This window comes from Wyeomyia smithii, chromosome 1 (assembly GCF_029784165.1).
Source record: "Wyeomyia smithii strain HCP4-BCI-WySm-NY-G18 chromosome 1, ASM2978416v1, whole genome shotgun sequence".
Lineage (NCBI taxonomy): Eukaryota > Metazoa > Arthropoda > Insecta > Diptera > Culicidae > Wyeomyia > Wyeomyia smithii.
This window is the reverse complement of record NC_073694.1, coordinates 16274052-16298237: the sequence shown is the minus strand read 5'-3', so window position 1 is coordinate 16298237 and position 24186 is coordinate 16274052. Positions and strand designations below refer to the sequence as shown.

Here is a 24186-nt window from a genome sequence, read left to right as displayed (position 1 = left end):
ATCATGGAAGCGTTGTTCAAAGATTTGAAACCTGATATGGGATAATTTTACTCTAAGTTTTTTTCCTGGCTGGTTTATCGCAATTCTGAGCCTTATGTGGGATGATTTTTGGTCTTTTCTGACCTGTAGCAGCGTCGTTTGAACTATAAGATAGATCAGTTTTCGGTCTCTTTTGGCTTCCAGAAACCTCTTTTGGCAATTCTATTCTTTATTTGTGATTATTTGCTGGTTTACGTTCTTCGATTCTAAGTGATCAATTTTTGCCATAAATGGTTTTTAGAAGATTTTTTTTAATTGATTCTTAGCCTAATTTGGAAATGCTTTTTCTTGTTCATTCCCGAGAAACGTTTTTCAGCGATTCTCAAACTAATCTTTAATAATTTTCTTATATTTTTCAAGTTTTTTATCTGGCTTTTATTAGCGTTTTTAGTGATTTTGAGTCTGATTTAAAATTAATTTTGATATTGCTTTAATTTTTTTGGTGGTTTCAGGTTCAATTTTTCATTTATTGGTTCTTGTTTTTGGCCTTTTGAAATAATCCTTTTTTTAGATACAGGGCGTCTAGCGCCTGGAAAAACTTGGAAAACTTAGAATCATCAGGAAATTTGATTTTGTCTTGAAAAACCTGGGAAAGTCAGGGAATTCTAGAGAAACATTTCAAAAGGTCCTATCTGCTTTGAACGATTTTCTGATCGATCACTTTCATTTAGTCACCACAACTTATTTAACACCTTTTATGACACGTTATTTGCACAAGTTGATAGCGAAGGGATCACTCTAGCCTGAAAGCAGATAGGACCTTTTGAAATGTTTAGCTAGAATTTTCAAAACAATCAGGGAAATTTTGTTGCTTCAGTAGCACTTTGATTTCAAGGCCAACTATTATTTTTTGGCATCCGAATATTAAATATTTTTCAAATTCATTGTTCTTCATTTTTTTCTTACTCTTATTCTAACGCTAATAAATTTATTTTTACGGCACTTTCTAGCTATTGATTTGATAGTCGAGTACATACTTAAGATTAAGCTGACTCAACGTACCGTTTTAAATGGGACATTTTTTCGACCATTTCTATCCATCCTATGTTATACCATTTCCGGATATTCCTTGAAAAATGTTTGCATAAAGCTTCAATGAATACATAATTCGTGTTAGTTGCAAACCGTTTAGGTCAAATGTTTTTCGGAACGGATTATAAATCTCCCTGTGGTCCCCGTGGTTCTGTGGTTAGCGATGTCGGTAGGCTAGCTCTCCCACACGGTTGTGATATCGGGTTCGATTCCCGGGGGTAATCGGGAAACTGGTGCACGGTGTATCGTTGTACTTATCCTACACATGCAAAATGTGTCAAAAAACAATATCGATAACGAATTCTCCTAACTAATCCAGTTGATCGAGACTGCTATTAGCCCCAAGGCTAAGCATGCGATATTGTTTTATATAAATCTCCAAGCTGCCAGGAATTTGTTTAAGTTACTGACTGGAAAAGACATCCTCTATCAAAAACAGAATGTTGACTGTCGAAATGCCACAATTGCAATTTAAGAACATGATAGCCATTTTTTTGTTGAGTAAAATTATGTTTCCTAGTGACAAATTTTATGACCTTATTTTCAAAAATCACACTCTTGACTGTACTGCTCAAAATTTCTTCAGTTGAATAGTTATTTGTACATAATGAGGCAAGTTCATGAAAGCAATGCATATTTGTTTGTGTGTATGTATTACTTAAGGTACTAAAACTTCATAGAAACTAATTTTCCCAAAAGCCCCGTTTTTAAGGCCTTTTAATCCCGTTTTTTCTCAGAAAAATCTGGTTTGCCTCCATCTGATGGCTAAGAAGAGAGCTTTCATTAGATAGAGGAAACTCTTAATGATAACAATTCAATATTTTTTCAGAGAATAATTTTCTGTTTTCGAATTTTATTAGTTAAAGTACCATCTTCACGTAGCAGACACACCCTCCCGAACTGCACGACCGAAAGCGACGGTTTCAAAACAAGGGAAAAACCTGCCTCGGATGCTCACCACTACAAGTGCAGGGCGTTTTCTCACTTTTCCTTCACTCACCAGCTCGACCGAGTGAGAAAATTTTCCACCATCACCAGCGCACAGCCGCTCCGCTATACTCTACTCCAGCTAATGAATCAAATCGAACTGAACCGTGAACGGTGTTACATCGTCGTTCCCAGCAGGCAATCCGATCGGAAAACCTGTGCCGTGTTGGATTGGATTCCTGTTTTTTCTGTTCCGGTCTGGTCGTGTTCGTTTAGAGTGTTGTGGTTTCGTCTTCAGTGTGGCAAGTGAAAATGTCATTGCAATCCAAGGAATTCAGGACCACGGTACGGGTGGAGAAAAAATGACTGCAGTGTCCTTTTCCAGTCGTCGTCGTCTTCGTAGTCTGCCGTACATACACAGACGCATCCGAACACACAAAAGTCAGCGTGGGAGCTGACTGGACGGAGGAATCTTTTAGAAAAAAAAATCCTAAGCTCAAGACAGAACTCCTGGCAAGTGACAATCGATAGAGGGATATAGTGGAGAGTCTTTAGAATTGAAAGAATAATTTTTTGTCACGGTCCTTAAGGGTGGAGAAAAAAATTAAGTACACTCACTACAAGTAGATTAAGACAGTCGTCAGTGGTTGTGTGGTGGTGTTAAGACAGTTTCCCGATATTAAGGGAGAGATTTTCCTCGTGAAATTTTCGCGCACCGATTGACGGCGGGAGTACGGATAGGTGGGGTGTGTGAAGCGGGAGCAGCGCCTGAGACACGCTGGGCAACTAGTGAGCGGGTGTATCGTGAGGTAAGAATAAAATAGGTCTAACGCAGAGTCGTGCACAAGGGGATTTTAGGAGCTGAACAATTATCACAACAATTTATAAAATTTATCGGTAGCAATTCGAAAGCGCTGCTGCTAAGGTCAACAGCGATGCTTCAAGATTTGAGGTTAGAGTTCTTTTTACTTCTATATTTTGATCGTAAAAAATTCGGCTTTCACTAAATAAACAGCACTCAAATTACTACTTCAGGCATGCAACAGTTGTGAAAACAATTGATCAAAGTTTCATGTACGCAGTCTTCATAAATCAAGAAAAAATTAGATTGCAAAATTCGAGTTGATCGCGACCACGTCCCGTTTCACCTTAATTTGGCCAGTCCTGGTCATTTATTAATTTATTTATTATTACCAAAACAGAAAATCAAACATATAACAGAGCATAGCTGCAACTGAAAGCAGAAATATCAAATCAATGAACTTGACCCCCTCCGAACAAGAACTCTGCACACGGCTGCGGTCTCATACTATCCGAATTTTCCTTTTCGGTGTTTTTTTTGTGCTTCTGTGTACGAGAGTCACAAACACAAGCAACCCTGCCACTGAAAGTGGGTTGCTTTTGGGAGGTTTTCCTTCTGGCTCCACGTGCATGCGTGTATTGGTAGCATGCATAATGTGCGGAACTCATGTGAATGTTTTTTTTGTGCAGTTTACTGGAAAATTGGCACTGACAGATGATGAGCAGGATGGTGGCGTGTTTATTTAAGCGCGACTTGGCCTTGCGAATGTGTAACGAAATAGTGACGGGGATGGAACTGGGTTGATCAAATATATTCCCCAGCGATAACATTTGGTATTTTTTGCCGGTTAATTTATATTTTTAGCGCAGCTGAAGCTCTTACTCTCGGAGTCGCGGTCAGCTGGTGACAGCAGTATGCAGTCCCGGAACGCTCTTGATGGGGAACCCCAGTTCGTGAAGGTGCAACCGGAAGCCGGTGGAGATGCAGCCAAAAGCCCATCGGAGAAGGTAATGATAGGCATTCAAATATCACCCGTCTTCGCTGCCATCGATAATTCATTCATTTGACACCAAAAGTACTGACGTCAGCATTTGTTTTCTTCTTTCCCATTCCCTTCTGGTCAGCTCATCGTACACCTGATTGTCAGCTTTCGGGACATTTGTGTTTTCACGTTGATCCTGCCGCTGGGGACACTGTTCGTGTGTTTCGTCTCAGCCTACGTCTTCCAGCCAGAGGAAATTCACGAAACGCACTGTCGGGTAGGTTTTTAATTGAATTTCACCCTTTTCGAAAGGTTCACATTTTCCCCTTTCCCGCGCACAGGTGTACAACATAATCCCCTCGATCAGTGCCATCACTGGTGTCAGCCCGCAGCGTTATCTTTGGCGGGTTTCGATAGCACTCCACATCGGGCCTCGATTTATCATTGCCTTCGTCTACAAAAATTACTATCGCGTGTTGATCAACGAACTGAACGACCCTTTGGTGAGTGGATTTTGGGTGTTTTGTGTGGGACACGACTTGTTGCTCGAATTCAAAAAGTGTACTATGGGACTTGACGTAATTTAATATAAACTCGAACTTTTTGCATGGTGCCTGATTATTCGTTACATTCTTTGAAAAGCTGTTTATTTTGCTGTTATGTGATACGAAAAAAACTGAAGGCACAAATCTCAAATTTTACAAATTCAAAATATTATACAATAACTGCAATGAAGATTGTCTCATCATCTTTTTTTTTTGTTTTCAGAGTATAAAGAAAGCTAGCCGCTTGCTGAATGTTGTTTACTGGCTTAACCTCACGGAGATTAGTGCCCTGTGCTGCGTTACCTACATTTCCAACAAAGAAAACTACCGTAAGTTAATTGCGAAGTTATCACTCTTTTTTTTAACTCAATTTACACTTTGTGGACAAGGCTGTTCCTAGCTATTAACTAAAAATTGCCACTTCACTCCAAAGTACTATGAACAATATTTTTCTTCTGTGTGAACTGAAGTTAACAAAAATATAGTAGGAGGGTGGTATCCAAGATACGACCGCATAGTTGACGTAGGACTACAATAGTTTTATATTCCCCTTTGAGGCTCTGTTTGATTTGAGCTAGTTTTATATTTGGCACGGTTCGATTTTGGCACACATTAGACATGATTATGTCTAATCACATTTCTTAGTTTTCTTGATTATTCAACCAATTCAAGCTCAACATCCTTCAAAAGAAGGGTATTTTGGTCTGCCGGTAATATAATGATCATGATCTAAGCAGTACAAAGCCTCTAATTACTCTGGTAGTAATATCAAGTATCTAGGTCGTCAGCCGTGACACCTCAAACGAGTTGGAACTAAAACTAGTTCATTGGTGGAAATATCTATGAAAAAAGTCATGAAAAGAGAACCGTTCATTTTTGGCACGGTTCAATCTTGGCAACAGGAAAATTCTGCCGTGTCGTGCCCCACTGTGCGTCGACAGCGGCAATGTAGTCTTCACTTAGCTTGGCTGCACAAAAATGAATATCGAGTTATACTGCACTGATAGACGACAAGTGACCAGCACTCTATCCATACATTGCTCGGTGCAATACTGTTGCCTGTGCCAGCATGTTTTCCTTCAAGACATCAGTTTAAATAATATTCTAACAGCAGAACGTAAAACTGTCTGATAGTGGAGGTGGTTACGAAGTTTCCGAAAAAGGTTCACCTTCAAGACATCAAAATAGTCTAGGTTCATAGAAGCGAACATTAGTTGACCTATTGGGACGGGGAGGTTCTGTCAATTTTTTTTTGCCACTGCTATACAGGATATCACAGAAGGCAGTTGATGTCTACTCAGGAAGTCTGTGCCAGGCGTGCTCGCGTGTGATTGGTACATTGTTCGTGAAAATTCGACCTTGAAACTTTTATGAAATTTTCACTGTTTAACAATGAAATGATAATGATAACTGAGAAATCACAAATTTGTTCATCATTTTATCAATCCAACGACATATTGATTATTGTAATACATCCTGTGGTTACATCAGTATTACTGTTTGAAATCTTTCATTCCAACGTTACACCTTGGTTATAGTTTTCGCAGAATGCATCTCGATATTTTTTTTTCTTCACAAAAAATGTATCTCGATATAGTGCGGTTAGACGTAGTCCTACGACAAAAAAAAAATTCATATGAACTACATTTTAGTGCTCACGTCGAGGAAAAACATCACCTCGAAAAACATTATCCAAAGTTTATTGTGAGAGCATTGAAATCTCGAGTTTTGACCAACTTTGACAATTCCAATGACGGGAACGTTGAGAAAAATCAACCCAAATTGTCACCATTTGGTTGCTGAAGAAAATCCCTTGCAAAACTAATGCAAACTACCTGATATAGGTTCAGAATAATTGAAATAGTGTCCCTCGATTGGGAAATTTAATTGATTATTGTCATAGTTTGCTGAATCAGTTTTATAATCTGAAACCAAGTGCTTACAGAAAGGAAGATAGTAAAGAATTTTAGAAATTTACATTCGTACTTAATTCACCATGCACATTTCGAGTATTTCGTCTCGATACACAGGAAACTACATTAGCCGCTTGAAATATGTTCTCTACCCAGCGATACCACATACACAGATTTTTCTGTACCGTCTGCCGGGGTGAGATTGTGCCAAAAAATTATGCTTTTTTGTTCCTTAGTTTCTAACGCATAAATTAAAGCAATGAATTCGATCAAAATACGCAATGACATTCACCGTTAAAGAAACTGTCAACATCAAAACGGGCGAGCTGTATAATTTTGCACTGCCGTTATCCGTTTTGATGTTGACAGTTGCCTTAACGGTGAGTGTCATGGCGCCTCTCTTATGTATAGGCTACCTAGTCAATGCATGCTTGAATGTTTTGTTAACAGCTACCGCAAATATGGTTAAGTTACAATAAACTATAATTTTGCTAATAGTACATGAACTTTGGCACAATCTCATTTAAGGAATACCCAGCCTCTAACGGAGCCTGTGGAGTACCAGGGCACCCTTCACAGTAATTAGCCCTTACTGCATCACGCGGGTCACTGATGCAGCGGACTCTTCTTTACCCAGCGACTCGTGGGAATTTTATGAACGACAAAACTTCACAAAATTCGGCCACCGGCAGCCTTTCTTTGCCGGAACCCATGGACTCATCGGAGCGTAGTCCAATAAAAACAAACGCACCGGGCAGAACGGAGGAGATGGACCTCGACAGCGAATCGCTGGACGGAGGACCCTCTGCTTCATCCTTAATCCTACTTTCTCCACAAGGGAATGACGAAAGTCAAATGGACTTAGTTCCCGGTCCACAGACAAGGCCCGATGACGAAGGGAAACCCGAATCATCGGCACCCCTTGTCAAGCGACTTTCAAATGCGCAAAGGCGGCGACTGAGCAAAAATCTTCGCTCCGGTCTCTCGTACGAAGAAGCCAGGAAGCTGGCCCTCCTTCCAACAGCGGTCGGACGACTTGGTGTCCCCAAACACCAGTACTAAGTGTCCACAGCCTAAAAAACTGCGGAACGGCACTGGTTTGGGGTCATCGGGTTCGAAGCCGCTCCCGAAGGCCACATATAGGGACATGGTGGGAGCTATAAGCCTTGCGGTTACTTCTGCTACCCACCCCAGCTCCCTACTCACAACGGACCAGCTTCAGGCTGTCCGGACCTCCATCCTCGATCACATTGCGGACCAGGAAAATCCAACCACCAAGCCCAAGTTTAACGGTTGCCATCTAAAAAATGGCTTCCTGCAACTTGCCTGTGCCGACAACGACACAGTGCAATGGTTGGAAAGGGAGGTACCTTCTCTCGTACCATGGGAGGGAGCACAACTTCGTGTATACCACATGAAGGATCTGCCGAAGGCCAGACGGTATGTCGGTTACTTCGCGGACAGTGCGAACTCTCCGGACGAGATGATTCTTCGTTCGCTCCAGAATCAGAACGACCATCTCTCTACCAAAATGTGGCGAGTCTGTAACCGCAAATTGGTAAAAACCTTGGTCGAACTAGTTCTGGATATTGACGAAGAATCGGCCAAACTCGTTGAGAGTAGAAATAATGAACTGCACTACGGTTTCGGCAAAGCACGCATCCGAAAGGTAAGCGGAAGGCCGAACGTCACAGGCAGAGAAGACTCCGTCGCAATGTCAGGGAAGGTACGTGCGGGTAACTCCTCCGGGAGTACTCTGCCACCACCCAGGCAAAGCGATCCTGCGAATGGGCTAAAGGGGCGCGTGGGAAACTCCTCCGGGAGTGCCCCACAACCACCCAAACGCAACCCTGCGATTGGAAAGGTACGCGCAGGATGCTCCCCCGTGAGTGCCCTGTCAACACCCAAACAACGCAACCCCGCGGCTGCTCGGACGGTTCCGCCGAAGACTCGCAAGAGTGTGAAGCATCAACCACCGAATAGTCGCACCCCCCGGAGTCAAAAACCGCCACAGTGTGCGCGACGACCTTCTGTTGCCAATCGACTGCTGCAACCGAAGCCGAACAGTGAGGAAGAGCAACTTCCATCAACCAGCCAAACCGCTGTTGGCAGCCGTCAGCCAATACCAGGATCATCTTCCGATCCGGACAAAGACGGCAACTTCACTGCAAAGTGAGCAGCCTTCGCTGCTTGCAAGCGAATCTCCATCACGCAAAAGGCGCCTCGGGTGTTCTTTGCAGAAGATTCGCCAAAGAGCAGCTAGCGGCTGCTTTCATCCAGGAGCCGTGGATCAACGAATCCAAAGTTCTCGGACTTAACGCTCCTAACGGTAGGTTAATCTACTGTGACACGCAGTCCAAACCAAGGACTGCAATTCTCCAACGCGACGTCGCTGCCGTCACGGTTGAAGTACCGACAACCAGAGGAAAGCAGGAAATGGTTGTCGCGTCGGCCTACTTCCCGGGCGACCAAGGTGATATACCGCCACCCGAAGTTGCTGCGCTCGTGCGGTACTGCAAGGCCATCAACAAGCCGTTTCTGATCGGCTGCGATGCCAACGCTCACCATACGATCTGGGGCAGCTCGGACACCAACACCAGGGGTGAGAACCTACTTGAATACCTTACTTCTAACGATGTCAATGTATGTAATGTAGAGAATAACCCCACGTTTATCAACGCTATCAGACAGGAGGTCCTTGATCTCACTCTGTGTAGCGCCTCCATTTCTGAAAGGATTAAAAATTGGCATGTCTCCGATGAAACTAGTTTGTCGGACCACAGACACATCGTTTTTAATATAGAGGCTAACCCTCTGAAAAGAGAGCTGTTCAGAAATCCTAAGAATACAGATTGGGAATCCTTTAAGGGACACCTGATCGATTCACGAACTTTCAGTTACAGCAACATTCGAAATTCAGTTGACCTGAATTCGGCAGCAAATGATCTACAAAACAGAATCATGGATGCTTTCGACGCTAAATGTCCACTAACACAGCGGTCAGTATGCCGTGACGTACCCTGGTGGAATGATCAACTTAGTGACCTTCGTCGGGAAACTAGGCGGTTGTTCAACAGGGCGAAAGTCACGTCTAACTGGGACGACTACAGGGCGTCCCTCACTAAGTACAACGCCGAGCTACGCAAGGCTAAACGGAAATCCAGAGTTAGTTTCTGTGAAAGAATCCAAACTCTGCCGGAAGCTACGCGGCTCCAAAAGGCGATGTTCAAAGACCATACTAACGGTTTAGGACAGGTGAGGAAAGAGGATGGATGCCTCACTGTCACTACCAAGGAAACGCTGGAGGTTCTTATAAACACCCACTTTCCTGGATCGACAGAGACCGAAGAACTGAATAGTGAAGGGTCGCGGCAGGACAATTCGAGACATATGGCGTCTCGGAAGTCCATCCTGCTGGCCCGTCGACTGTTCACGGAAGCTTCAATAGGTTGGGCTCTAAGCTCATTCGACCCTATGAAGTCTCCTGGTCCAGACGGCATACTACCCATCTTTCTACAAAAATCGGCCGCAGTTATCATGTCCGAACTCATCAACCTCTTCAGAGCCAGCTTTATCCTGGGCCATATTCCGGATAACTGCCTGAAGGTGAAGGTAGTGTTTATCCCCAAAGTTGGAAGAAAGGACAAAACCCTACTTAAAACTTTCAGACCCATAAGTCTGACTTCATCGCTTCTCAAGTTGATGGAGAAAATAATGGATAAATATATCCGTGACGAGTTTCTTAAAGACTCCCCGCTGAACAGGAACCAACATGCCTATCAAAGCGGCAAGTCAACAGAAACTGCTCTTCACAGCTTAGTGACGTTGATTGAAAGTCCCTAAGTTATCAGGAGACGGCGCTATGTGCCTTTCTTGATATTGAAGGGGCCTTCGATAACACGTCCTTTGCATCAATCGATACGGCTCTTTCTAATAAGGGAATCGACCAAACTTCAAGGAACTGGATACACGCAATGCTCTCTAGCAGAGTGATCACAGCAACCTTGGGAGATTCGTCTGTAACAATGTCAGTGGTCAAGGGGTGCCCGCAAGGAGGAGTTCTCTCGCCCTTGTTATGGTCACTAGTTGTCGACGCACTTCTCAACAAGTTTCACAGCTTGGTTACGAGGTCATTGGATACGCCGATGACATCGTCCTCATCGTCAGAGGTAAAGATGACGCAACTCTGTCGAGCCGAATGCAAACGGCTCTGAATACCACCATGTCATGGTGTTTACAGGAGGGTCTAAACATAAACCCCTTAAAAACAGTCCTAATTCCATTCGGCAGACGAAGGACGATCTCCATCACTCCTCCAATACTGAATGGAGTTAGACTGGGCTTCAGCAATGAAGTCAAATATCTCGGAATTATTTTGGACAAGAAACTGAACTGGTCTGCACAACTGGATCATGCCGCTAAGAAAGCGATCTCAGCGATCTGGGCCTGCAGAACTCTGTTCGGTAAGACCTGGGGACTAAAACCAGACTTGGCACTCTGGTCTTACAAGACCATTGCCCGACCAAGAATCACCTATGCTGCCCTAGTGTGGTGGCCTAAGGTGAACGAAGTGACTGCGCAAGCCAAACTCAAAAAAGTTCAAAGACTTGCATGTCTTTCGGTTACCAGCGCTACGCGAACAACTCCAACTGCAGCCATGGAAGCTATGCTTTGCCTACTACCTCTACATCTTCATGTGAAAAAGGAAGCAGAGCTTGGCGCTCTAAGGTTGCAAAGGAGGAAAACCATACTTGAAGGGGACCAAATCGGCCACCTTCGCATACTTAGGGAGTTCAAACTAACTCCGCTATAAACCACAGTCTCCGACTGGATGGACGTTAGGACCAACATGGATATTCCATATAGAGTGATTGAAACAAACCGCTCTATGTGGAACAATGGAGGGCCTAATCTTCCACCTGGCATCGTCAATTTTTATACGGACGGCTCGAAAATGGGATCCCTAACGGGATCTGGTATATACGGACCCGGTATCAGGGAAACGTTTTCCCTGGGAAAATGGCCCACCGTTTTTCAAGCAGAGGTATATGCCATATATATCTGCGCAAAAATATGTCTGCAACGCAACTACAGACATGCGAAAATCGGTATATTCTCGGACAGTCAAGCAGCACTACTAGCACTTAAGTCCGTCAAATGCGCTTCCAAACTTGTTTGGGAATGCATTGAAACTCTACGGGAACTTTCCCGACAGAATTCAGTTTTTCTGTTTTGAGTGCCCGGACACTGCGGAGTCGAGGGTAATGAACACGCTGACTACCTAGCAAGACAGGGATCAGCTCAGCGGTTTATTGGTCCCGAGCCGTTTCTGGGTACGTCCATTTCCGCTATCAAAAGCGAACTATTAACTTGGGAAAGGCTAGAAACAGTATCCCAATGGCAACAGGCACAGGGTTGTAGACAAGGCAAACAGTTTATCTATCCGAACCCTGGAACCGCCAGAAAGCTACTTAGTCTAAATCGTAGTGACCTACGGATAATCACGGGACTCCTCACCGGACACTGTCCCGCTTTTTATCATTTAAAGAAAATCGGCCTAGTGTTGAACGACACCTGCCGATTCTGCAAATCTGAACCAGAGAGTTCAGAGCATTTGCTTTGCTCTTGCGAAGCTCTTGCTTCCTCTAGGTACAACTTCTTAGGAAGTTAACTTTTAACTCCATACCAAGCATGGAGCTCCAATCCCAAGCAGGTCATTAGTTTCATCAACTATGTTGTACCTGATTGGGGTACAGGTTTACAACAAAACAGTTCTACTCCATCAATGAGTAAGAACAATCCGTAACCTGTGCACAGCAATCGGGGCCCGCCACAAAAGACAATCAGCAAGAATGTCGCAGTGGCATTTCAGTACCCAGTGCCCTTCAGGCATACAGAGATGGGGTGACATTGTACCAAAAACAAAATGTTGAGTTTAATACCTTAAAAAATGAACAGTAGTACGAATAATTCACATGAATAACGTTAAAAAAAAGTTAGTAAAGGGACGACACACAGTGGCATCTCCAGGTGTCTTAGAAAGGAAAAACGTTAGGACTAAAGCCTCAGGAGACATTTCTTTTCAATTATTATTTGTCATTGACCACTGTATATTCCATTGATGATATAACAGCCGCTGGACACGTGCCCACAATCCTCCTTCGTCGCTTTAAAAGTCATCAGTTTATATAGAATAGGTGCACAAATTTTTGTTACATTTCATAAGTAATATCAGTCATTGTAATTTTTCATCTAACAGTTGTTAGCTTTCAGTTCTCAAGCTTTCAGTCATTATTTCAAATAATACTATAGCTGGAAAAAACCCTATGTAAACAATGCAAGTGTTTGGTGTATACTACTATAGTTTTGTCGTGAATATGAATTCCGCACACTTCACCGTTCATTATAGCTTAGGACAAAGTCACCCCAAAATAACTAGTTTTTCAACCTGTACTTTGAAACGTTATTTAAGTAAAACAGTTCACTAATATTATTTATATTACATTTCAAGTTGTGAATAAATATGTCATGTTTCATATAGTATTAATTCTGAGGCATTAGATTCTAGAAGTTTGAAGTATCTTCCCATACAAACATTTCCCGTTTTGGATTCGAACTAATCTTTTCAATTACTGTAGCGTCTCTATTAGCCATACCGAGAAACCAATGACAGTGTTTTGTTTATAGGGAGAACTGTGAAATTTTTTGAAGACCGTTAAAGGCGTTCGCAAAATTTCCAAAATCGACAAAACAAAACAATGTCTGCATTCAAATTTTCTCGTGGAAGTTTAGTAAGGCAGCTGCAGTTGTGGAAAAATATGTAAGGTTCGTTTCACTGGACCAACTATGACTGGGAGAGTGTCAGTAAACATTACAGCCGGGAGGCCACGGAATGATTGAAGTAGAATAATATTGATTTAGTGACAAAACAATAAATTCACCAAGTTATCTAGATTTGCATGTCATTGGAAAGGGTTAGGAAATTTTTTAGGGAATCATTAAAAAAAATCTAGCTGTTTTGCTCATCTCATGGAGAATAGGACTGAATGAAAAATGGGAAGTATTTACCGAAAAGTTTCAAAAATCAACAGAAATCTGACGAACATGTATAGTTTTCATTTGAACTGAATTAAAAAAAATAGACGGTTGTATCTTAGACACGACCTCATTATTCAAGTAGGACTACGCAAAATTGGTAGTTATTCATTCAACTCGTCAGTGATATTTGTGGTAGCCCTGAAAAGGAGTCATCTTCTGTAGTAAGATATTTTTATGCACATAATTTGTTCGTAGAGGAAAGATTTTTTTTTTTTTGAGAGAGAAAACAACAAAAAAAAACATCGTATCAAACTTTGAAAGAATCGTCTTGAATGCCTAATTGAAAATAAATTTTATCCAATTTACTGTTCGCACTATTTTATCAGCTTTCATCGTTTAGTTTTTGATTTGAGGTCGAAAAAAAATTTGAACTCATCCTGATACAACTCATTAAGCGGCGCACATTTCTTTGGGCCATTGTTTGGCAACCTTTTTTCTTATATGCCTGAAGGGCATTGAAACTAAGAGAGCCAAGCTGCAGAGGCTTGCCTGTGTATCAATAACTGGGGCAATGAAAAATACACCATCAGTTGCTTTGGAAGCACTCTTTTATATGCTACCTTCGCACAAATATGTAAAGCAGCAGGCTGCAAAAAGTGCTTTGCTATTTAAACGTTATAATAAGATCTTGGATGGTGATCTTGTGGGACACCTAAGGATCCTTAAGGAATTCAGACTGAATTCTGATGTTAAAACAATAGAAGATTGGATGACAACGAAGACAAACTATCACATTCCCTTCAAAGTATTTAAGTCAAGCCGCCATGAATGGGAGTCAGGAGGGCCGAGTCTACGTCCAGGTTCTGTTGTGTTTTACACCGATGGATCTCAAATGGGTGAAAATACTGGAGCTGCGATGTTTGGCCCTAGAATCAGTAGAGCTATACCAATGGGCCACAGTCCAACGGTATTTCAAGCAGAAATTTATGCTATTATTGAATGTGTGAATATTCGTTTAACAAGAAAATATAGATTTGCGAAAATCTGCATATTTTCTGATAGCCAAGCAGCTTTGAACGCACCTAAAGCTTTTACATGTAAATCGAGGCTAGTGTGAGAATGCCTTCTTTCTTTAAGACAATTGGCCAGTAGGAACGAAGTTATTCTATACTGGGTGCTCGGCCATTGTGGCATTGAAGGAAATGAAAAACCCGACAGTCTAGCAAGAGTAGGCTCAGCATCAAATTTTATAGGCCCGGAACCATTCTGTGGAGTCCCAGATGCACTCTAAGGACTGAATTTAGAACTTGGAAAATGTCCACGGTAGAATCAAGCTGGAACGTCACGGATACATCCAGACAAGCTAGAAGATTAATACGACAGCCAGTCTTTTGTCAATGTCTTTCTTGGAATAGGTTTGGGAATACACTCAATTGGGATTAATTAATTTAATAGTCTCCAGATGACGTTTACCTCTGTAGCCGGCACCGCGGTTTCACTTGCTGCCGTATCCAAAACAAGAATGAAATTGAATTGTTTTGTGACTGTCTTTTGTATCAAGTTGCACTAAGATATCTTAATTTAGGCCGTGGCTACGAAGAGGTTATATATAGACAAGGGCAAATAGTGCATTCTCCATCTATGATATAACAGTTCAAATAACAATTTTGTGCATTTTACGATAGCAACTGATTGCTGCAATTAGTAAGACTTGCGCGAAAAATTATGTGATTCAGGCTCACTAGCTCAAAAATTCTTCAGCTGAACTTTAAGGTTAATTGTGTTTATCAATGCGATTTATTGACAAGTGAATATTTTTTCAACATGGCAAATTTTTTATTTTGTTTTGGATGATTTACAGTGATAATTAAATTCTTCATGAGGTGATTTATTAGCAATTATGTATATATGAAAATTTCAATCGCTATACTGCCGTTCCAATCATAGTAGTCCCATGTTCTATACAAACCTTATGCACGCTGGGACAACTATGCTTGGAATGGCAGTATACTGCTAGTCACACACGCTATATAGCAAGCCACACATGCTATAAACTATATAGCATATATAGCAAGCCACGCACGCTAGCCGCACGTTATATAGCAAGCCACACACGCTATATAGCAAGCCACACAAGCTATAGACATGCACATACACGCTATAAACATACACACACGCTGTACAGCTAGCCAAGCACGCTATATAGCAAGCCACGCACGATAAATATCAAGCCACACAAGCTTTAGACATGCACAGACACGCTAGACATGCACACGCTATATAGCAAGCCACACGCGCTACAGACATGCATACACGCCATAAACATACACACACGCTATATACAGAGTTGCCGTTTCGAAATCTGTGTTCTGACGACAAAAATCTGTGAAAATCTGTGACCAGCGAAAAAAAATCTGTGATCATATCTGGGGTATGATTATTTGCTTAAAAACGAAACGAAATTGATTGAAATGCTGCTTAACATTAAATTTTTCTCTACTAGATTGAATTAACTATTTAGCTTTTAAAATTGAATTGGAACAGTCAACTTGTTCCTCAACAAAGTGTTTTTCAGGTTGGTATTGAGACCAGATGACCTCTCAGCTGGTCTAGAGGTACGATGCTGGTCTAACAAGCCAGTCATCGTAGGTTCGAGTCTCGGCTCGGGAGAGACTGTTAGTGTCAGTAGGATCGTGGTGGTGGTGGTGGCGGTGCCACACGCGCTATAAACATGCACACACGCGCTACAGGCATGCATACATGCCATTATCATACACACACGCTATTTAGCAAGCCACAGGCCTCTGTCATAGTGAACGCGAACGCGAGCGATGGGGCGAGAAACTTGCCGTAGGTAAATAAACAGCTCTCTATGACAGAGGCCACACACCTTATATATTAGGGACACACGCTACGAATATTCACACACGTTATGTGCACACACCCTATATACATACGCTGGATGATGGTGGCTTCTCAAACCACCTGGCCATGCGAGTCTCTTTCAGTTTCGGGTTGTATTCACCCAACGATATCTGAATCGGATTACCGCTGGTGGGGTCCAACTCAGATCGAAGAGAAGCCGAACTGAAAGAGGTAAGAACTGCAGCTAACCACTACCACCGCCGCTGTTGCCCGATGCTGATCCACTTCGCCTACTGCCATCGGTGTTGATGTCCGCTGCTGTTGCCTGCTGCTAGTAAACTGATTTGCTTGAGGAGAAACAATCTCTTATATAGCCCGAAGAGTGCATTCCCGGCTATCTAGGTACTCCATTCTGTCGTCCTTTTTAGGGAAAGGCAGCAAGCGACCAATCAAAAGTCGACATTTGCGTTTCGACAATGTTCAACAATTTTCAATACTACAATAGTTTGAACAATCAGATTACAATTTTCTGCATTTGGACGGGTGCTTAAATGATTTTCCAATCGATTGCTGCAAAAATGGCAGAATTTGGTTGGAAACTGACTGGGTTTAAAACGTTTGAAATTGGACAATTTTTGTGACGCTCTCGATGTTTTCGGGTTTGAAATTGGATCCCTGTATTGAAATTGGGTCCCTGTAATTGTTGCCGTAAGACGTGTTCTACGTCAAAAGATCTTCGGGTACTAACGGGCCTGTTGACCGGTCACTGTCAGAGTAGGTATCACCTAAATAAATTTGGAAAAACTCATTCTACAGAATGTCTGTTATGCCAATTTGAAACCGAAAATGCTGAACCTATTTAGATAAACATTTCAAAAGGTCCTATCTGCTTTCATCGTTTTTCCGGAGCACCTTTTCACATTTTAAATAACATTTCTTAAAAAGCTTATTTTATACATTTTTTTCTGAAAACTACAAAAGGTTACCCAAACATTGATGGTTGTTTGATCAAGAAGATGTAAGAGCATAAAGCTCAAATTAAAAAAAAAACTTTTTTTCTATCTGAGCCAAAATGGTTTGTTTGATTCAGGTGATGTCTTCAGCAAAATTGTAGATAGTTATTGTATCATTCCAGAAAAAAATCACAATCGTCACAAAAACGTCGTAAGAAACATAAAATTGTTCTTGGAAAAAAATTTATATGAATCAGTACAAACATTTGGGATGGGGGGTCTTTCGCGGCTGTATCCCCATGTTAGGGGTGGCAAACAACAGCGTCTGACCTTAAACGGGCGGCTGAACCATCCAATGTGGTGCCTCGCCAGCTATATCTAAGACGACAGCCCCGTCGCGAGACTTGGTTCGCAGCCCTAGTCAGGTCAGATAAGAATATAGAACGAAATGATTGACATGGACCTATGTGATCAAAAAGGACAACGATTACACAGTGCAACAAAAATTGACTTTTTTTCTGCCTTGGCTTCTATATATAATTTTTGTGTATTTTTATGCAAAACTAAATTTCCCCGAGTTTGAACATATTTCAACTTAACGGGCAACAATGGCGCCATTTTGAATTTTTGAGAAACCGGTAATTTTTGATGTTTTTTCGATGCCATTTTGTTTTAAGACCAAATATCAAAATTCTATGAGTTTGTCCACATATTAGCATCTTTTTACCCATCTTTTGAAAAAAAAAACAGATCTTAAATCGGACAAAAACTGAGCTCCAAACGGTGATTCTACGAAACCGGTTTTGGCATAGTTTTAGTATATTTCACAAAGCAAAATAATATCGATTATTTCTGAGCATTAATGGTAATTCGCCAATATCTTAAAGTGGTAGTCAAATTATATCTTATTTTGAGTAAAAAAGTCTCATAAATCGGATGGTAGGTGTCTGATCTACATAAAATGTTTCCCGCCGAACGTTTCAAAGTCATCAAAGCCACATTGGTAATCATCGGGGTATAACTCTTCTCAACAGGACACCATTGTCTGCGAATACCAATATTCACCCACTTTCTCGATAAATTTCGAGAATTCAACTTGCAGACTCACCTCTGTTCGTAGACTTGAGAGCAGCGTTCGAATCAGTTAACTGCAATGAGTTATGGCTGATAATGCTCGAACAAAGCTTATTGGACTGATTCGGGTAGCACGATTTGACGGTTCCACATCAAGCGTCATAGAGATATCGGACGCTTTCATGCTGTTAGTAGTGTGACGGGCTGTCAAACTTATTATTCAACATCGCATTGGAAGCGACACCATCATGACGAAGTCCCACATGGTCCTGGATTTTGCGGACGATATCGACATCATTGGTATTAAGCGTAGAGCGGTAGAAGAGGTTACCCGTTGGATGTTGCTGCTGCGGTGGTGATATATGAGGAATCATTTGAAGTAGTCGATAAATTTATTTATCTTGCTACGTTAATAACGTACGACAATGAGGTTAGCCGTGAGACAAAGAGGAGGATGGTGACATTCTACGGATTGCGTAACCAGCTGAAGTCCCGCAGCCTACAAACTCGTGCAAAACTTGCATTCTATAAAACACTGGTGTGTTTGAGCGTAGAATCTTGCGTTTAATCCTTGGCGCTAAACTGGAAAATGGTGTTTGTCGCAGACGCATGAACCATGAAGTGTACCAGGCTTAGATGTTCTTTAGGTGGTAAAGAGTAGAGCAGTGTCCGGTAATAACTCCCGTGTAGAGAGGCTGAGAAGCCCTTTTGGTTATAAAAGGGTTTGGAGATATAAACTGTTCAGCTTGTCTGCAGCCCTGTGTATTTCTAGCGTTTCCCATGTTTTAAGTTCGCACTTGACGGCCGATTTGGCGGTACCCAGAAATGGCTTAGGGCCAAAGAACTTCTGAGCTAATCCTTGTCCTGCGAGGTAGTCAGCAGTTTCATTGTCCTCGATACCACAGTGTCCAGGTACCCAGTACAATAGAACTTGGTTCTGTCGTTCTACGGTGTCCCGTAGTGCTGCGCTGCACTCCCCAGTAATTTGGACTCGCATTTTGAGGACTTAAGTACCAAAAGTGCAGCTTGACTGTCTGAGAAGATATCGATTGGGCTGAAATTTTTCAGCGTTTGTTTGTCTATTCAAGGTAGAAAGTTTTGCAAAATTTTAATTTTTTTCTTGAGAAATACTTGGCGATTTTCGGGGTGCTATTTTCTCTACAGAAAAGGTCCAGAACCCGAAGTTAGCATTTTATAAACAACTACAAAGCTTTTATTTGGCATAATATCCAGATACATCTTTCGGAAACTGACTAAAAAGGACTCATGTAAACGCCATATTCAGATATTTTTTTTAACGATGTTGAGAAGAGTAGGATGACGCTGAAAATGACAATTGTTAAAAGAAAAATGCGTTTTTTTCGTCAATTTACCTCTTTGCCATATATTGTGGTCATGCGTTTTGAAGTACTTTTAGTGTAGAATAATACCACACATTTTTAGGAAAATCCATCAAGTCTAGCAGGAGTTATTGCACTTTTTAGTATTTGGACGTTTTTGGACATATCATTTTCAAGGGCCGTTTTACCCCACTTAACCTCAACGAAAAAAATTTAAATTTTGCAAAACTTCCTACCTTGAATAGACGAACAAACGCTAAAAATTTCAGCCCAATCGGAGAACATCAAAAAAACATGCGGTTGCGCCTCTCGCGAAGGACTCTTAACTATCGTTCTGAACTGGAGACTAGAGGAGTTTCAGTGGGTTAGGACGGGCCACGCAGGTGCTTGGGAAAGTGTAACTACCCCATCACCACACTCTGAGTTCTCTTCTGAGGTGTTTATGAGCAGAGTTCTTTGCCACCTTGAAAAAAATGGGGATTTCAATGTGCTGCGTAGCCAGTAAAAGTCATATAGTCATGAATTATGAACGCTAAAGAAGGCAGATCGGTGATTACTCGGTGTCTTCGAACGGTGAAAACGCAGACTTGTCAACTAAGAGTTATATCAGCTGTACTGAAATGGCATTTCAAAAATGCTGGCATTGGAGTTGATCAGGCGTGAAAGCTGGACCTGTAGCACGAATACCAGAAGTAATATAAGCGAAAATAGTGTTCAGGTTAGAAGTACGTGATGAAATGCGCTTAATTGTTCTACAGGCATAAATTGACAAAAAAAAAAAACCTATACAAGCTAATATGAGTATTTTCTTAAACAATTTTCTACTACTGGGAATATATACTGATTGTTCAATTTCTCCTTCTCGTCCCCTTAAACGCAGCTCTGCACGAACGGTTCTTTATCATCTTTATGACCTCCTCGTTGTGTTACATGCTGGCGACACTGAAACTGCTGAAGGTGCTCCAGCCGAACGGACCGCAAACCGTCCAAGAGGAATCGTCGCTGCGCTACAAGAAGGCCTTCTTCGCCCTGTCCATCGCATCCACCGTCGGATTGATTCTGTTTTTCCTTAGGCACCGCTTCCTCTGTCATGATTTGGGTAACTAATCTGTGACTTGAAAGAACTATTTCACTTATGAATTTGTTGTTTATTTCAGCCTTCAGCTGGTTCGCCTTGTGCGAGTACATCGTGGCATCGGCCAATATGGGCTTTCACTGCACCACGATGCTGGACTTCCCGACGGAGGATTTCTTGATTGCCAAAAATGCGAACCGCTACCGGAAACAGCAGGCCTCCATCAGTTGGAAGCTGGATTAAGGTGCTCTCGGTCCAGATCCTGGTCTTGTTTGAACTCTCCCTAATTGATAGAAGGATCAACCAGAAAAAAATACTGGTAGAGAATATTAGTTAAGTAGCCGTAAGCGGAAAAGTAGGGAACTGCTTCAGAAGTAACAACAGCAGTAAAGGGTCGAATTCTTACCTTTATAGTGCTCTATAGTTTGACAGCATCTCAAAATGGAAGACAAAACGGGAGAAGTATTTTAAGAAAACTATGAAACGTTTGAAACAACACACACTATTTACGCTCGATTAATAGGTAACAAAAACTAGTTGAAGCGCCTCTCTTTGTCTGGGGAAAAAATGATCGACTAATGAATACGGCGCTAGGACTGCCCGCAATAGATTTGCTTCCTATCTTCCTCCAGTAGATGTCCCCTGTTTGTGACCACGTCTTATTCCCACTTAGGTTAGGCCAATTGCCAAGCTGTAGCTGCCTTCTTCCTGTTGTGGTTTAGATATACTATCGAAAGAGCAATAGAGTGTTCCTTTGAGGCTGCGTAACGTAACCTCACTTTCGGCGCGAGTCGACTTCTTTTTTCCCAGACGAAAGAACACCTCATGTTCTCATACAGGGGACGGGAGTTACATCTGACCGTACGACGATTTGGGAGGAGATCAAAGATTAGAAAAGAAATTATTTAACCCCCCAAAAAATATAATTCCTTAGTAGCAAAATGGTAGCCACGTGAAGTAAGGCAAGTTAAAAGATATTATCTAGTATTAATAGCAAGTGTATAGTCCACAATTTAACAGATTCAAGTAAATCGAACAACAGAGGAACTTAAATGCAATGCATTTAGCCGTGAAACTGCTCTAGTCTTGATTATATTTAGACGCGAAACGTTCATTACACACACACGTACACGTACACAAACACACACACATACTTACGAAACAGTACCTTATTAGAGTGCATATTATTTAATCTTGTAAGAATTCGAACAAACAGATATTTATTGTTAATATTAGCAGCGTTTGTGTGGCCCCGCAGCATATCTAAACGAAGTCCACGTTAATAATTTAATCCTTAACGGTTTTCGCCCGCATTCCCAGCGCGATTCATAGTCCAATCAAAAAACCAAAAACAAGGCAAACGGCTAGTCAATTTTGATGTGTGATACTTTAAGTTATTGTTATTGGTTTAGTTCTAGCAGGATCCCACCCCTTTGATCTCGAAGTAAGGTTAGAATCGATAGTAGAGACAAACGCTTACCTCATGCTACAGCGAGATTTAACGCCAATTCACTCAGTTGTTGGTTCTCATCCTCTCGAAACAGTTCAAAATTGAAAGAGAGTTAAAAAATTGGCCGCAAACAAAAAAATCAGAGAGGATGCTGACAACTCTACTAACGAATTTGCGTGAAATCGCTTTATTTAAATATCTTCCCTCTATCATCCAGCAGCAGCAGCAAGCAAATCGCACTCTTCGAAGCCGAAAACAAAACCAAAAAAGCAGAGAGAAACCAAACAAACAGAGATAAACAAATGTGGTAACCTACATATCATATCGGGATGTATACTTCAGAGTTAAGTAAATTTTTCGAAACAATTGGTACACCGTTTCCTCCGTTTTGCTGGTTTTGTTGTTGTGGACAAGCGCACAAAAATTTTCCGCATACGAATTTTAATCCCCCCGTTGAATTCCGTCGCGCACATCGCATCGTAATCGGAAATAAAACAAAAAATAACAGAACAGCAACAACAAAAACACCCACCGGACACGGCTTTTTATCGGCGTTTAATTCATGAAGAAAACAAAAAGAAACTAGGCGGGATACCACTTTATTTTAAATGTCTATCTTCGATTTAGAAACGACGAATGAACTTGATCGGGAAAAGTAAGAGAGAGAGAGAGAGAGCGAGAGAGAAAGAGAAAATTGTCAAAAATGATTGTCTCGGAAAGAAAGCACCATCAAAATGTTCAGCACTACTTTTGAACGTAAAACAAGCAAACAGAAAAAAACTATAACAAAGCAAGCCAAAATTTTCAATTCATACCCAAGCCCAAATAAAGCAAGAACGAAATAAAAAAAATTCAATTGCAAAACTGTGCGTTAGTTTGATAGAAAATAAAACGTCATCGTCAACGTCGCGATTCAGCAGCGTGTCGCGGAAAGAATGTCCTTTTCGGTTTTTGTTGATGAACACGTGGTCGGACGCCGGATTGCCCGCTTGTTGCGCTTGTTCTCCGGGGTCTCCTCTCTTTCGATGTACCGCGTTCTCACGATGACGACGATGATGATGATGATGAGAGGTGAGAGTGAGTTGCTTTGTTTGTGCCCCTGCCGTGTGTCATTATCAGCGCAGCGTTTTGTGAAAGGGGAAGGTGAGTGATTTCAGCAGCGCATGATTTTGATAACATCCAGTGCAAGGCTGGGTACTGAAAAGAGTGAAAAACTAAGCGCTTTTGTTGTGGGTGGTGTGGGAGGAACACTCATCAAGACTTCCGAAGTGATGGTTCGCACTGGGCAGGCGGATAAGCGAGCGCCAAACACTCGGCAAGAGGTAAGTAAAGTTTCCATGGTTGAAGCCAGTGAAATAGTCGAAAACTCCTATATTAGTGAAATTACTTAAACGTTATGTACTGGATAATTTTAACACACGTAAGTACTCGGCAGGGTACCCGGGTAGGTACACACCAAAATGAAATGCTTCTTACTTCTCTAATTCTTGACCGATTTTCAATATTGATCCGTCATAAGATTGGAAAATTTGGCTATTTTTAGTATACGGGACCTAAAAGGCCATTGGTCCCCATATGGTTCCCTTAAATCCGAATCTTCGGGACCATGTTCAGGATCGGGAATCTGCTCCGAAATGGCCATTTCGGACAATTTATCAGATGGACTCAAAATAAATGAAAATCAATTCCTGGAGTAATTTCATGAATTTTGATACCATTTTCCAATCTTTAGCAGGTACCCAGGTACCCTGCCGAGTACATAACAGTTAAAAACAAACTTGTTTATGTATATTTTTATACAAAAATGACAAATATACAAAAAAGTTTCCAGAATGCGCTAAACATGATTGTCAGTGTAACGAGAAGTTAACAAGATATTTGAATATTCCCTGGGCAAAATAAAACCTTGAGGATGCTTGATTGCATTCTAGGTCCCAGGGCTTGTCTGCATCTCAAATCAATGAAAGATGCACACGAGTGTTACTTAGTTGTGATTGTTACCGGGAACAACAGCTATGTCACTCTAAACATCAAAAACAGGGTTCTTAAGTCGTGAATTGTAAAATTAAAAAATTAAATGCTATAAATTATAAAATAAATGATGGCTTTTGACTCAGGACTTTATGGGAAACAATATCACAAAGATACTGC

The 24186-nt window shown here is 41.6% G+C and overlaps 1 protein-coding gene across 1 annotated transcript; it reads left to right on the top strand.

The window, feature by feature from the left end:
- The first annotated feature begins 2132 nt into the window (after nucleotides 1–2132).
- On the top strand, nucleotides 2133–22899 carry LOC129733740 (post-GPI attachment to proteins factor 2-like). The gene is made up of 7 exons (XM_055695271.1): nucleotides 2133–2807; nucleotides 3665–3807; nucleotides 3925–4059; nucleotides 4124–4285; nucleotides 4551–4656; nucleotides 20391–20609; nucleotides 20668–22899. Exons 2-7 carry the CDS (start codon nucleotides 3715–3717, stop codon nucleotides 20826–20828), a joined length of 876 nt encoding a protein of 291 aa, XP_055551246.1. The 5' UTR covers nucleotides 2133–2807; nucleotides 3665–3714; the 3' UTR covers nucleotides 20829–22899.
- Nucleotides 22900–24186: the final 1287 nt, after the last annotated feature.